This window comes from Pipistrellus kuhlii, unplaced genomic scaffold, assembly GCF_014108245.1.
Source record: "Pipistrellus kuhlii isolate mPipKuh1 unplaced genomic scaffold, mPipKuh1.p scaffold_m20_p_9, whole genome shotgun sequence".
Lineage (NCBI taxonomy): Eukaryota > Metazoa > Chordata > Mammalia > Chiroptera > Vespertilionidae > Pipistrellus > Pipistrellus kuhlii.
In genome coordinates this window covers 63,278,918-63,290,090 of record NW_023425595.1, presented here as the reverse complement: position 1 = coordinate 63,290,090, position 11,173 = coordinate 63,278,918, and the positions used below count along the sequence as shown (strand labels likewise).

The following is an 11,173-nucleotide window of genomic DNA, read 5'->3' as shown; positions in this document are numbered from 1 at the left end:
AAAGCTTTTTTACAACAAAAGAAACCATCAACAAAACAACAAGAAAGACCATGGTGTGGGAGAACATATTTGCAAATAATACCACTGATAAAGGTTTAATCTCCAACATCTACAGACAGCTTATACAACTAAATAAAAGGAAGATGAATGATCCAATTAAGAAATGGGCAATGGACCTAAGTAGAATATTTTCAAAAGAAGACAGAAGGAAGGCCAAAAGGCACACGAAAACATGCTCAAAGTCACTAATTATCCAAGAGATGCAAATCAAAACAACAATGCGGTACCATCTCACACCTGTCAGAATGGCCAACATCAACAAATCAACAAACGACAAGTGTTGGCGAGGTTGCGGAGAAAATGGAACCCTCGTGCACTGCTGGTGGGAATGCAGACTGGTGCAACCACTGTGGAGAACAGTGTGGAGTTTCCTCAAAAAACTGAAAATGGAACTCCCGTTTGACCCAGTAATCCCACTCCTAGGAATATATCCCAAGAAACTAGAAACACCAATCAGAAAGGATATATGCACCCCTATGTTTATAGCAGCACAATCTACAATAGCCAGAATTTGGAAACAGCCTAGGTGCCCGTCAGCAGATGATTGGATCAAAAAAACAATGGTACATCTACACAATGGAATACTATGCTGCCATAAAAAGGGAATTCTCATCATTTGCAGCAGCCTGGATGGAATTGGAGAACATCATGCCGAGTGAAATAAGCCAATCAATGAAAGAGAAACACCACATGACCTCACTCATTTATGGATAATAAAGAACACCATAAACTGATGAACCAAAAGATAGATATAGAGATAATAAAGCAACAAGCAGACATCAAATTACAGTGGGGAGGGGAGGGAGATCTGGGGGAGATAATTGATCAATGGAAGGACTTGTATACATGCATATAAGTACAACCAATGGACACAAAACTCTGGGGAGGGAGGGTATGTATGGAAGGGGGGGCAATGTTAAAATATGTACACAGATAATAATTTAATAAAAAAAAAAAGTGGAATGTGGTCTAAGCAAAAGGGAATGTCAGTTGTCAAGTGGTCTAAAGGTCAGTTTCCAGGGGAGAGGGGTAATGATTCAGTTATTGGATCAGACCTAACATTTCAGTCTTTTTGTTTTATGGAACAGGCATGGAGGTCCTTTCTTCCATCTGAGAGGGGACATCAAGAGCATAAGGGGATGGACTTTGATTGTAGCCAGCTGGAACTCTGTATAGATTCGTCCTGGTTGGAGCTAGAGGTTGCAGCAGCATGATTTCCCTGAGAGGCTGGTTGGTGACAACTCAAAGGCCATTCTGAAGGAAAGATGAAAAATGACTCAGAGTACATGAGCCAAAACCGAGGATGAGAAATAGGGATGTTAATAGTCTTAGGAAGGGAAGTAGGCAAGTATGCCAATTTATATTTTTTAGCCAGTAGTCTCATGGATTTGATTGATGTTCTCTAATCTTTGTGGTCCTTTCTTTTAATTTTTGGGTGACATCCCTGACTAGGCCAGACAGGTTGACATAAAAACAGCATTCTTCCTCCAGAAAGAGCCATAGACCCCCCTTTCTCTGCCATTAGGAGATCTAGTCCTCTGATTTTGGAGGGTTACAGTTGCTACTGAATCTCTCTGATCCTGACTTTGAACAAAGCTTTTCACAGTGTCATCTGGGCTTTCTTGTAGTTCCTAAGACAAGATTTCAAAATATTGTAGAGCAGTGGTTAAGCCTCCTATGCCAGCCTGAGAGCTGTCTTTGGGAAAATACTGATTACCAAATAGAACAGGTTTTGGTGATATCTTGCAGTAGAGGGCTAGGATAGGACATGTAATGAGGGTTTTAGTTGTAAAAGCAATTACAACATAGTGTATCCTCTATGTAGGAAATTATGAATAGCTCACAAGATATTGTGGGCCTGTCCCTGGGGAAGGATATATTTGCCCTGAAAAAAATTTTTTTAAATATATTTTTATTGATTTCAGAGAGGAAGGAAGAGGTAGAGAGAGACAGAAACATCAAGGATGAGAGAGAACCATTGATTGGCTGCCTCCTACACATCCCACACTGGGGATGAGCCAGCAACCTGGTCATGTGCCCTTGACCAGAACTGAACCTGGGACCCTTTAGTCCACAGGACTGATGCTCTATCCACTGAGCCAAACGTGCTAGGGCTTCCCTGAAAATTTAACCATGGATCTTCCCGAGTGACTCCAAGAGCTAATAGGGACTGAAGTTCCTCTGGAGTGTATTTGGATGCTATATGAGGTATTGCTAAGAGTCGGGAGATGGAGCTTCCTCTGAGCAGCTGCCTTGGCCTCCTGGTCTGCTTTGTTATTTCCCTGTATTTTGGGATCATTCCCAACTTGGTTTCTTTAGCAGTGTATAACTTTTTTTTTCCTGTAAGATTTTATTTTATTTTTTATTGTTTGAAGCAAGTGTATGACTTTTTTTTTTTTTTTTTTTTAATTAATTTATTTTTTTTTTTTACATATTTTAATGATTTTTTTTTTCCCCCCTCCCTCCCTCCCCCATAGCCCCTCCCTCCCCATAGTTTTATGTCCATTGGTTGTACTTATATGCATGTATACAAGTCCTTCGGTTGATCTATTATCTCCCCCAGATCCTCCTCCCCTCCCCGCTGTAATTTGACAATCTGCTTGTTGCTTTACTGTCTCTATATCTATCTTTTGGTTCATCAGTTTATAATGCTCTTTATTATCCACAAATGAGTGAGGTCATGTGGTGTTTCTCTTTCACTGATTGGCTTATTTCACTCAGCATGATGTTCTCCAATTCCATCCAGGTTGCTGCAAATGATGAGAATTCCTTCTTCTTTATGGCAGCATAGTATTCCATTGTGTAGATGTACCATAGTTTTTTGATCCAATCATCTGCTGACGGGCACCTAGGCTGTTTCCAAATTCTGGCTATTGTAGATTGTGCTGCTATGAACATAGGGGTGCATATATCCTTTCTGATTGGTGTTTCTAGTTTCTTGGGATATATTCCTAGGAGTGGGATTACTGGGTCAAATGGGAGTTCCATTTTCAGTTTTTTGAGGAAACTCCACACTGTTCTCCACAGTGGTTGCACCAGTCTGCATTCCCACCAGCAGTGCACGAGGGTTCCTTTTTCTCCGCAACCTCGCCAACACTTGTCGTTTGTCGATTTGTTGATGTTGGCCATTCTGACAGGTGTGAGATGGTACCGCATTGTTGTTTTGATTTGCATCTCTCGTATAATTAGTGACTTTGAGCATGTTTTCATGTGCCTTTTGGCCTTCCTTCTGTCTTCTTTTGAAAATATTCTATTTAGGTCCCTTGCCCATTTCTTAATTGGATCATTCATCTTCCTTTTATTTAGTTGTATCAGCTGTCTGTAGATGTTAGAGATTAAACCTTTATCAGTGGTGTTATTTGCAAATATGTTCTCCCACACCGTGGGCTTTCTTGTTGTTTTGTTGATGGTTTCTTTTGCTGTAAAAAAGCTTTTTATTTTGATGTAGTCCCATTTGTTTATTTTCTCTTTAGCTTCCATTGCCCTAGGGGCAGTATCAGTGAAGAAGTTCTTTTGGCATACGTCTGAGATTTTGCTGCCTGAAGATGTGAAGCAAGTGTATGACTTTTTAAAAAGCTAGAAAAGGGGGGGAAGTTCCTAGATACCAAGTAGGAAGATCTGTGGAGGCTTCCAATAATAGTATCAAGGACTGTGAATGAGCGATGGAAATAAAAAAAAGTCTAGGCCCAACCTAAGGACCTAAGCAACAAGATAGAGTCAGAGTTAGGAGAGCAGGGGTCCCTTCATACATCAGGTGTGATCATGTCCTGACTCACTGAACAAACCTTTTTATAACTTTCACAAATCTTTTACCCATTCTGAAATAACCATCATTAGAAATTTTTTTAAAAAAGGTGTTTTTATCATTCCTTAGGTTAATGTTTATGAAAATGTCTTAAATATACTTTTACTCTCAAGAAAATATAACTTCAACAAAGTACAAGAGACTTTCTGTAAAAAAAAAAAAAAAAAAAAAAGCTTAGAGCAGGTGAATGTTAAACCTGTCTAGCAACCAATGTCTCAGTAGAGGCTCAGAGCACAAAGATCCATGCATTTGGAGGGGTCCCTCAGCCTGGCCCACATACTAACGACTAAGCTGTTGGTCGGACATCTGTAGTGCTGCTGTGGAAGCAGGAGAGGCTCCTGCCACTGCCACTGTGCTGACCAGCCACAAGCCAGCTTCTGGCTGAGAGACACTCCCCTGTGGAAGCACATTGCCCACCAAGGGGCAGCTCCTGCATTGAGTGTCTGCCCCCTGGTGGTCAGTGCACATCATAGCAACCGGTCATTCCCAGTTCTGCCGGTCGGGTCAATTTGCATATTACCCTTTTATTATTTAGGATGTGGAGAGCTAAGCAATACATGTGTCCTTAAGGTATTTCTTAATTCTTCACTCCTCAAACTTACTCCAGTATCTTATTAGTTTTCTTATTAATGACAGTTTTTCCAGTTGCTCAAATAAAAAACCTAGTTGATTTCTCTTAACTCCACACCTTCTACCCACACACTTATATTTAATTCATCAGCAAGTACTTCTAATATTGCCCTATCCAACTACTTTACACCCTGGTCCAGGTCACCATTCTCTCTTGTTTGCGTTATCATAACCTCCAAATTTGTTTCTTTGCTTCTATTCTTGCCTTCCTATATATGCTCTTCTCCAAATGCAAGAATAAATAGCACAGTTGTTTCCTTCATAAAATTCACAATATAATTCAATTAGTGGAACCTATTAATAGGAACATATATTAATTCACAGTCTTCAGAGTCCTGGGCTGAGCCAATCAATGTCCCTTAGAGATGCTTACAACAGAAGGCCCCCACATTTAGGAGGGGGGACAACTTCAGAGTTAACTACAGTTGAGAGACTACTGCTGAAGACCAGGGAAAGGGAAGTAAAGTAACAAAATGGCAGAAAGAACTTAGGCTGTAAATTCAGATCTAAATATGAACTATCAGTTCCATGACTTTAACAGTAATTCAATCACTGATTAAAGATGATGATGATGATGAGATGCCTTCCAAATTTATATTTCATGTGCTTGGATGACAGCCTGAACATGAAATAGGAGAAGAAAGTCTAGATGATAATGGTACCAATGGAGCACTTCCAACCTACCCAAGTTAATAAATGTTGGTCTGACTAAAAAGCACTCTTGTACATAGATTTAGTGAGATGATACAATAGAGTTAAAGGAAGAGGAATTGACGATGTGGAAAATATACATATCTATATCTATATCTATCTATCTATCTATCTATCTATCTATCTATATATATATATATATATATATATAAAAGCCTAAGCCAGTGGTCAGCAAACTCATTAGTCAACAAAGCCAAATATCAACAGTACAAGGAATGAAATTTCTTTTCAGAGCCAAATTTTTTAAATTTAAACTTCTTCTAATGCCACTTCTTCAAAATAGACTCGCCCAGGCCATGGTAGTTTGTGGAAAAGCCACAATAAAGGGGCCAAAGAGCCGCATGTGGCTTGGGAGCAGTTTGCCAACCACAGGCTTAAGTGATCGTTTGCTCAAGCACATTGACCACCAGGGGGCATATGCTCAACGCATAGGCATGGAAACATGGAACAGACTGATGAATCTCAGCAGGAGGGAGAAGAGGGGAGGGTGGGAAGAGATTAACCAAAGATCTTATATGCATACTAGAGGCCTGGTGTAAGGATTCGTGCAACAATGGGGTCCCTTGGCCTGGCCTGTGGGGATCAGTCCAAAACAGCAGTCTGACATCCCTAAGGTCCTGGATTGCAAGACAGCACAGGCCGAGGGACCCCACCAGTGCACGGGCCTCTAGTTTTTATATATATATATATATATATATATATATATATATATATATATATATATATATATAATTTGATGAGACATTCAAGTTCTATTTCCTCTTTAGCAATAGAGCATCTAAAGTACTTGATGATGTTTTATTTGTTAATTTTCCTAGTCATTACTCAGGATCAAAATACTGCACAACTCCAAAGGTCTCCAATCACATTACAGTCTATAAGTTTAAGTGATCGAATCACAAGGTATCTTTAGAGTCAACAGTCACAGGTAAAAAGATTTTACAAAAAAAGTCCAGAGAGGACTCCCAGCTACAAATGGGTTTTTTCATCTCATACTCATAAGGATCATGCTGCAGAAATGAATTTACTAAACTACCGAGGTGTCAAATGTAGTCGTTGAATCTCTTTCCTAAACTGGGATTGCATTGATGCTACCTGCTGCTGGGTAAGGGCTTTGTCACAGGTCTGGTAGGTCATTCTATAGCAGAGACTGACCTGTTTAGTCTTGGGATGCTGAAAACGACTAAGAAACTGTATGGATATGACAGTGTCTTGGGACACTGCTCGGGCCACAGTGTGAAACTCTAGTTCATCAAATCCTTTTTTCTCATCTAACCAAAAACTAATATCATGCACATATCTTGGAGGATATAGGGAATAACTTTTAAAGGGTACTATTTTCTCTGAGACAAAATTCTTCAGAAAACGTTTATCAAAGGTCCACAACATCCTCCAGTCAGAGATACCCCAGACAAGCATGGCTAATAGGTCCAAGTTCACAGATACAAACACAAAACACAGTTCTTCATGTGTAATGCTTGGAATAGATGTGATAATAGATCCAATACTTAGGTCCTTGGCACAATCTGGGCCAAAATTATGAGACTTCACATTAATCATATAATCTTTCCCATTTGGTTGAAGGACAAATTCTACTGAATTGCTCAGTTTAGAACCCTCTAGCAATGTCTGAGTCAGAAGGTTATCTAGAATGCCCTTCAGGTGGCTCAGTAGTGACTGAAGACGGTCATCCTTCAGATTTTTATTGAACCCAAGAATAAATAAAGTCTCGTGAAATGCTGGCATTGTGAAAGGTAAGATGTGGCATTTCTGAAAGACAGGTCCACTGAGGATGTACAAAGATCCTGGGAGGAAGTCTGGTGCTTGGATGACAGCCTGAACATGAACTAGGAGAGAAGGTCTAAGCCAGGTCTTGGCTTGGGCATAGATTCCTTCAGGAGCGTCTTCCTTAGGAAAGCTAAGTTCGGAAAGGGATACTAGAAAGTCCTCCATGTCTTCTGTTGTCCCACCAGTCAGGGACTCAGAATTTGAGTTATCCTCGAGGAGATGAATCCAAAAGACAGTTGACAGAATGTCACAGTTCCAGGAAGTGAGAACACTGGCTTCTCCAGGTGGCAGCAAAGGGAAAGAACACTTCAGCCTTTTTAGAGGGAAAGCTTTGCCCAGTTCAGAAATCAGTTTCTCATTTATGGTTTTGATCGGATGACAGGATGATGCTTCTAGGAAACCCCTGTGTAAGCACAAACACAAAATAACCTTTTAAACTTAAAATAGTAAATAATTATAATGTAGCTAGAATATAAAGTGCAAATAGCTAAATAGAAAAGAATTATCCTTAAGATAAACAGAGTTATCATGTGTTTCAGAACTCTGACAACCACTGTTCATACAATTTTTAGTTCTAAAGAGGTTTATGTCTGCTAGACTGACAAGTATTCAGAGCACCAACATCATTAACAGTATATGTAGTATCCATCCAATATATGGCTGCCATCAAGCCAATCAGGATGCAGTTACAGAAAGAAGTAATTTCTGATAAAATACCAGTTACCTGTTCAACTTTCCTACAAGCGCTTCTGGTTCTGGAAAAGAAAACCACTGGTCACCCAGTTTGACCCTGAAGATTCTCGGTTGTGAACCTTTAAAGGGTAAGCTCCGGGTGAAAATATGGTTCAAAGCACCTTCTACATGAAATGACTTATCTTGACTCCTGGCAAAATAGATACCAAGTATGAAGTCTGTTATTATTAAGGAAAATAAGTGTTTGAGACTGAATCAGGAAATTGGCAAGAAAAAAGTTTACCTTTGAGGGTTTTTTTAAATTAATAATTAGTGAGAGAGCTGAAAAGTCTTAGACCTCTGTTATTACTTACCTATATCCAGTGCACTTGTACCCTGGCACAGCCTCACAGCTGAAGGGATGCACATCACTTAAAATGAATCCGCCTAGAGCTGCCATGGCAACCACTTGCCAACTGTTGTGCCATTCTCTTGTGGGATTATCAGCAGGAGTCCCACCTTGTCCCCTACACAATGCCACATGGATTTCTCCTTCCTCTGCAAGAACATCTGCACAGCTAATGGGGGTGAGGGAAGGGAGAGAATACAGGCCATTTATCAAGTAGCAATTACCACTGGAGTTAGTTATATATACATGGTTTGGCTGTGAAATAATTAAAATCTATTTCACACCCATTGGCAAAGGTCTATTAGACTTCAAACATGCAAAGAAAATAGCTGGAAGTAAATTAGAATGTAAATTCAATGTTCAACTCATAACACTGGTGCCTGACCACAGTATTACCAGCTTGGTATTTGCATTGTTCACCTACATGTTATAGAAAATCAATGTCTTCAAGGTTCCTATACAGGATTCACTGATCAGGCTGTTCTTCCTGGTGGAGAAGTTGTTCTTTTCGCTCCCTTCTGCCTATTAAAATTCTTTTTTTTAATTTATTTTTATTTTATTTTATTGATTTTCTTACAGGGAGGAAGGGAGAGAGATAGAGCTAGAAACATCGATGACAGAGAAATATCAACAAGCTGCCTCTTGCACACCCCTACTGGGGATGTGCCCGCAACCAAGGTACATGCCCTTGACCGGAATCGAACCTGGAACCTTTCAGTCCGCAGACCGACGCTCTACCGCTGAGCCAAACCAGTTTCGGCAACTTCTGCCTATTAAAATTCTATACTTCAAATACTTAAAATACTGCCTCTGTGAAAAATTTGTTGACAACCATGACCCAAAGAGACCTCCAATTATGCCACAGGCTTTGGTAAACAGTGTAAAGCAGCGATGTTCAACCTGTTTCATCTGATGGCGCACATAAACTAAAATTCTGCAGCACATCAAAAAGTTTACTTTTTGCTGATCTGACACAAAAAAAATAGGTATAACTTTGATTCATTCACACTGGACGGCTACTATTGTTTTGGTTGTTGTCATTTTCTTATTTGACAATCTAAGGGAAAAGAGGTCAGTGCCCCTGACTAAACTATCAGGTACTGCATGTTATTAAAATTCTTGCAGCTCTGTTACAGTTCCATGGAGAAAGTTGTTCTTTTCACTCCCCTCCTCCCTATTAAAGTTCTATACTTCAGATACTTACTTGAAATATTGCCTCTGTGAAGTTTGTTAACAGCTGTGACCCAGAGACCTGCAATTGTGCCACATGTTTTGGTATACTAGTGCAGTGTTTTTCAACCTTTTTTGGGCAAAGGCACACTTGTTTCATGAAAAAAATCACGAGGCACACCACCATTAGAAAATGTTAAAAAATTTAACTCTGTGCCTATATTGACTATATATAAAGTAATTCTCTTGAATAGGAATCAAATAAACACAAAGAAAGTATTTTATAATTACTTTATTATGAAATATTAAGTAAACAAAATAGTGAAAAATTATAAAATTCTTGTCTTGTCTGCACCTACGGCACACCAGGCAACATCACTAGTGTGCCGCGGAACAGCGGTTGAAAAACGCTGTACTAGTGTGTCCGCCTGCAGACACTGGCTGAAAATCGCTGGTGTAAAGCACTATGGTAAAGTCCCAATAATGTTATGAGGCTATCTGGAAATATTAATATCTTCAGTTTATAGATGAGGAAGCAAAAAAGGATTAAGTAAGCTTACCTAAAATCATACAAAAACCGTGTTTCCCCGAAAATAAGACATCCCCTGAAAATAAGATCTAGTGCATCTTTGGGAGCAAAAATTAATATAAGACACTGTCTTATTTTCGGGGAAACAGGGTATTAGGTGGTGGGTGTGGATTTGAATCCAGGCAGTTTGGCTCCTAAATCCATGCTCCTCACCTTTAGACTACACTGGTTATCACTATTTTGCATGACCAAAAATAGGTGACCAGCCCATTAGACACCCAAGGGCACAGTATTTGTACTTTGATTTAGCCTTCAGGGTTATATGTCTGCCTTTCCAACGGGACTGTGTATTCTTATGGAGCTTTATAGTCTCTCTAAACCTAGCATAATAATTTACACACGTGAGCCTAACTTCCCAAACTAAAATGTTCCAGTGCTTTCCTTGTGAGCGCTCTCCTTTCCTCACCTCCGGAAGAACTTGGCAAGCAGTTCCCTGTTCCTCGCTACTCCAGCTTTGCGTCCACAGTGCGGGAAGTTAAAACAAATTCGGTCAAACTCCCTGTCGTGCGGTTCAAAGGCATCTGCCAGCTGGGTGCAGTCCACACCAAAATGTATCCTTGTACCTGGCACGAAATACAGACAGGAGGATGTCTTAAAACCTGGAGGCACAGAAAACCCTTTCCTAACCTGAACCGCGCGAAACAACCCCGGTCTAGGCACAGAGCGAGATTTCCGTAAAAGTCCACTGGACTTTCTGGAGCGATTCTCTCTTCAATGCCCACGTTCCCACCCTTCGGGCCGCGCTGGGCGGGGCCGCGCTGGGCGGGGCCGCGCTGGGCGGGGCCGCGCTGGGCGGGGCCGCGCTGGGCGGGGCCGCGCTGGGCGGGGCCGCGATACCTCGCTCGCGCAGGCGCCGGAGGTTCTCCCCGGCCGCCGGGTCCCCCGCTAGGTCGGTGGGGCGCTGCAGGCAGGTGGCCGTGAGGCTAGTGCTCGGGTCCAGGGTCTCACTCACAGCGGCGGCGAAGGAGAAGTTCCCTTCCCCAACCAAGAGGAGGCGCCGAGGGGCCATGGCCTCCTCCTGCTCGCCCGCGGGCGTCCTCTCCCGGAGGCGCGCGTGTTACGTTACTTCCGCCGCGGGTCTCCCGCTGCCGGCGCCTCGCCCGTCGCTGATTGATGACGCGCCACAGCGCTTGCGGGGCTTCGACAAACTAGTACAGCCACACCTGGGGATGGAAATAACCACGAGTGCCAAAGGGAGACGCCGACTGCGCTGTCCCCCACACGCCGCCCACCCCCTCGAGAGTCCGAAATAAAATCCTCCGAGCCCGAGGGTGGCCCTGCGCGACTCCGTCACCCGAGCATGAGGTCACAAGCACTGGGTAGCGCGGCGGGAGAGGCC

At 41.8% G+C, this 11,173-nt stretch overlaps 1 protein-coding gene across 2 annotated transcripts; it reads right to left on the bottom strand.

Moving 5' to 3' along the window:
• Positions 1-5,994: 5,994 nt before the first annotated feature.
• On the bottom strand, positions 5,995-10,843 carry FDXACB1 (ferredoxin-fold anticodon binding domain containing 1). 2 transcript variants are annotated; one of them, XM_036427046.2, is made up of 5 exons: positions 10,672-10,843; positions 10,241-10,397; positions 8,041-8,244; positions 7,719-7,877; positions 5,995-7,397 (listed from the first exon to the last, which is right to left on the bottom strand). In XM_036427046.2, exons 1-5 carry the CDS (start codon positions 10,841-10,843, stop codon positions 6,239-6,241), a joined length of 1,851 nt encoding a protein of 616 aa, XP_036282939.1. In that variant the 3' UTR covers positions 5,995-6,238. The 2 variants fall into 2 exon arrangements, with proteins under 2 accessions (XP_036282939.1, XP_036282940.1); XM_036427047.2 differs by lacking the exon at positions 7,719-7,877.
• Between the last annotated feature and the right edge of the window lie 330 nt (positions 10,844-11,173).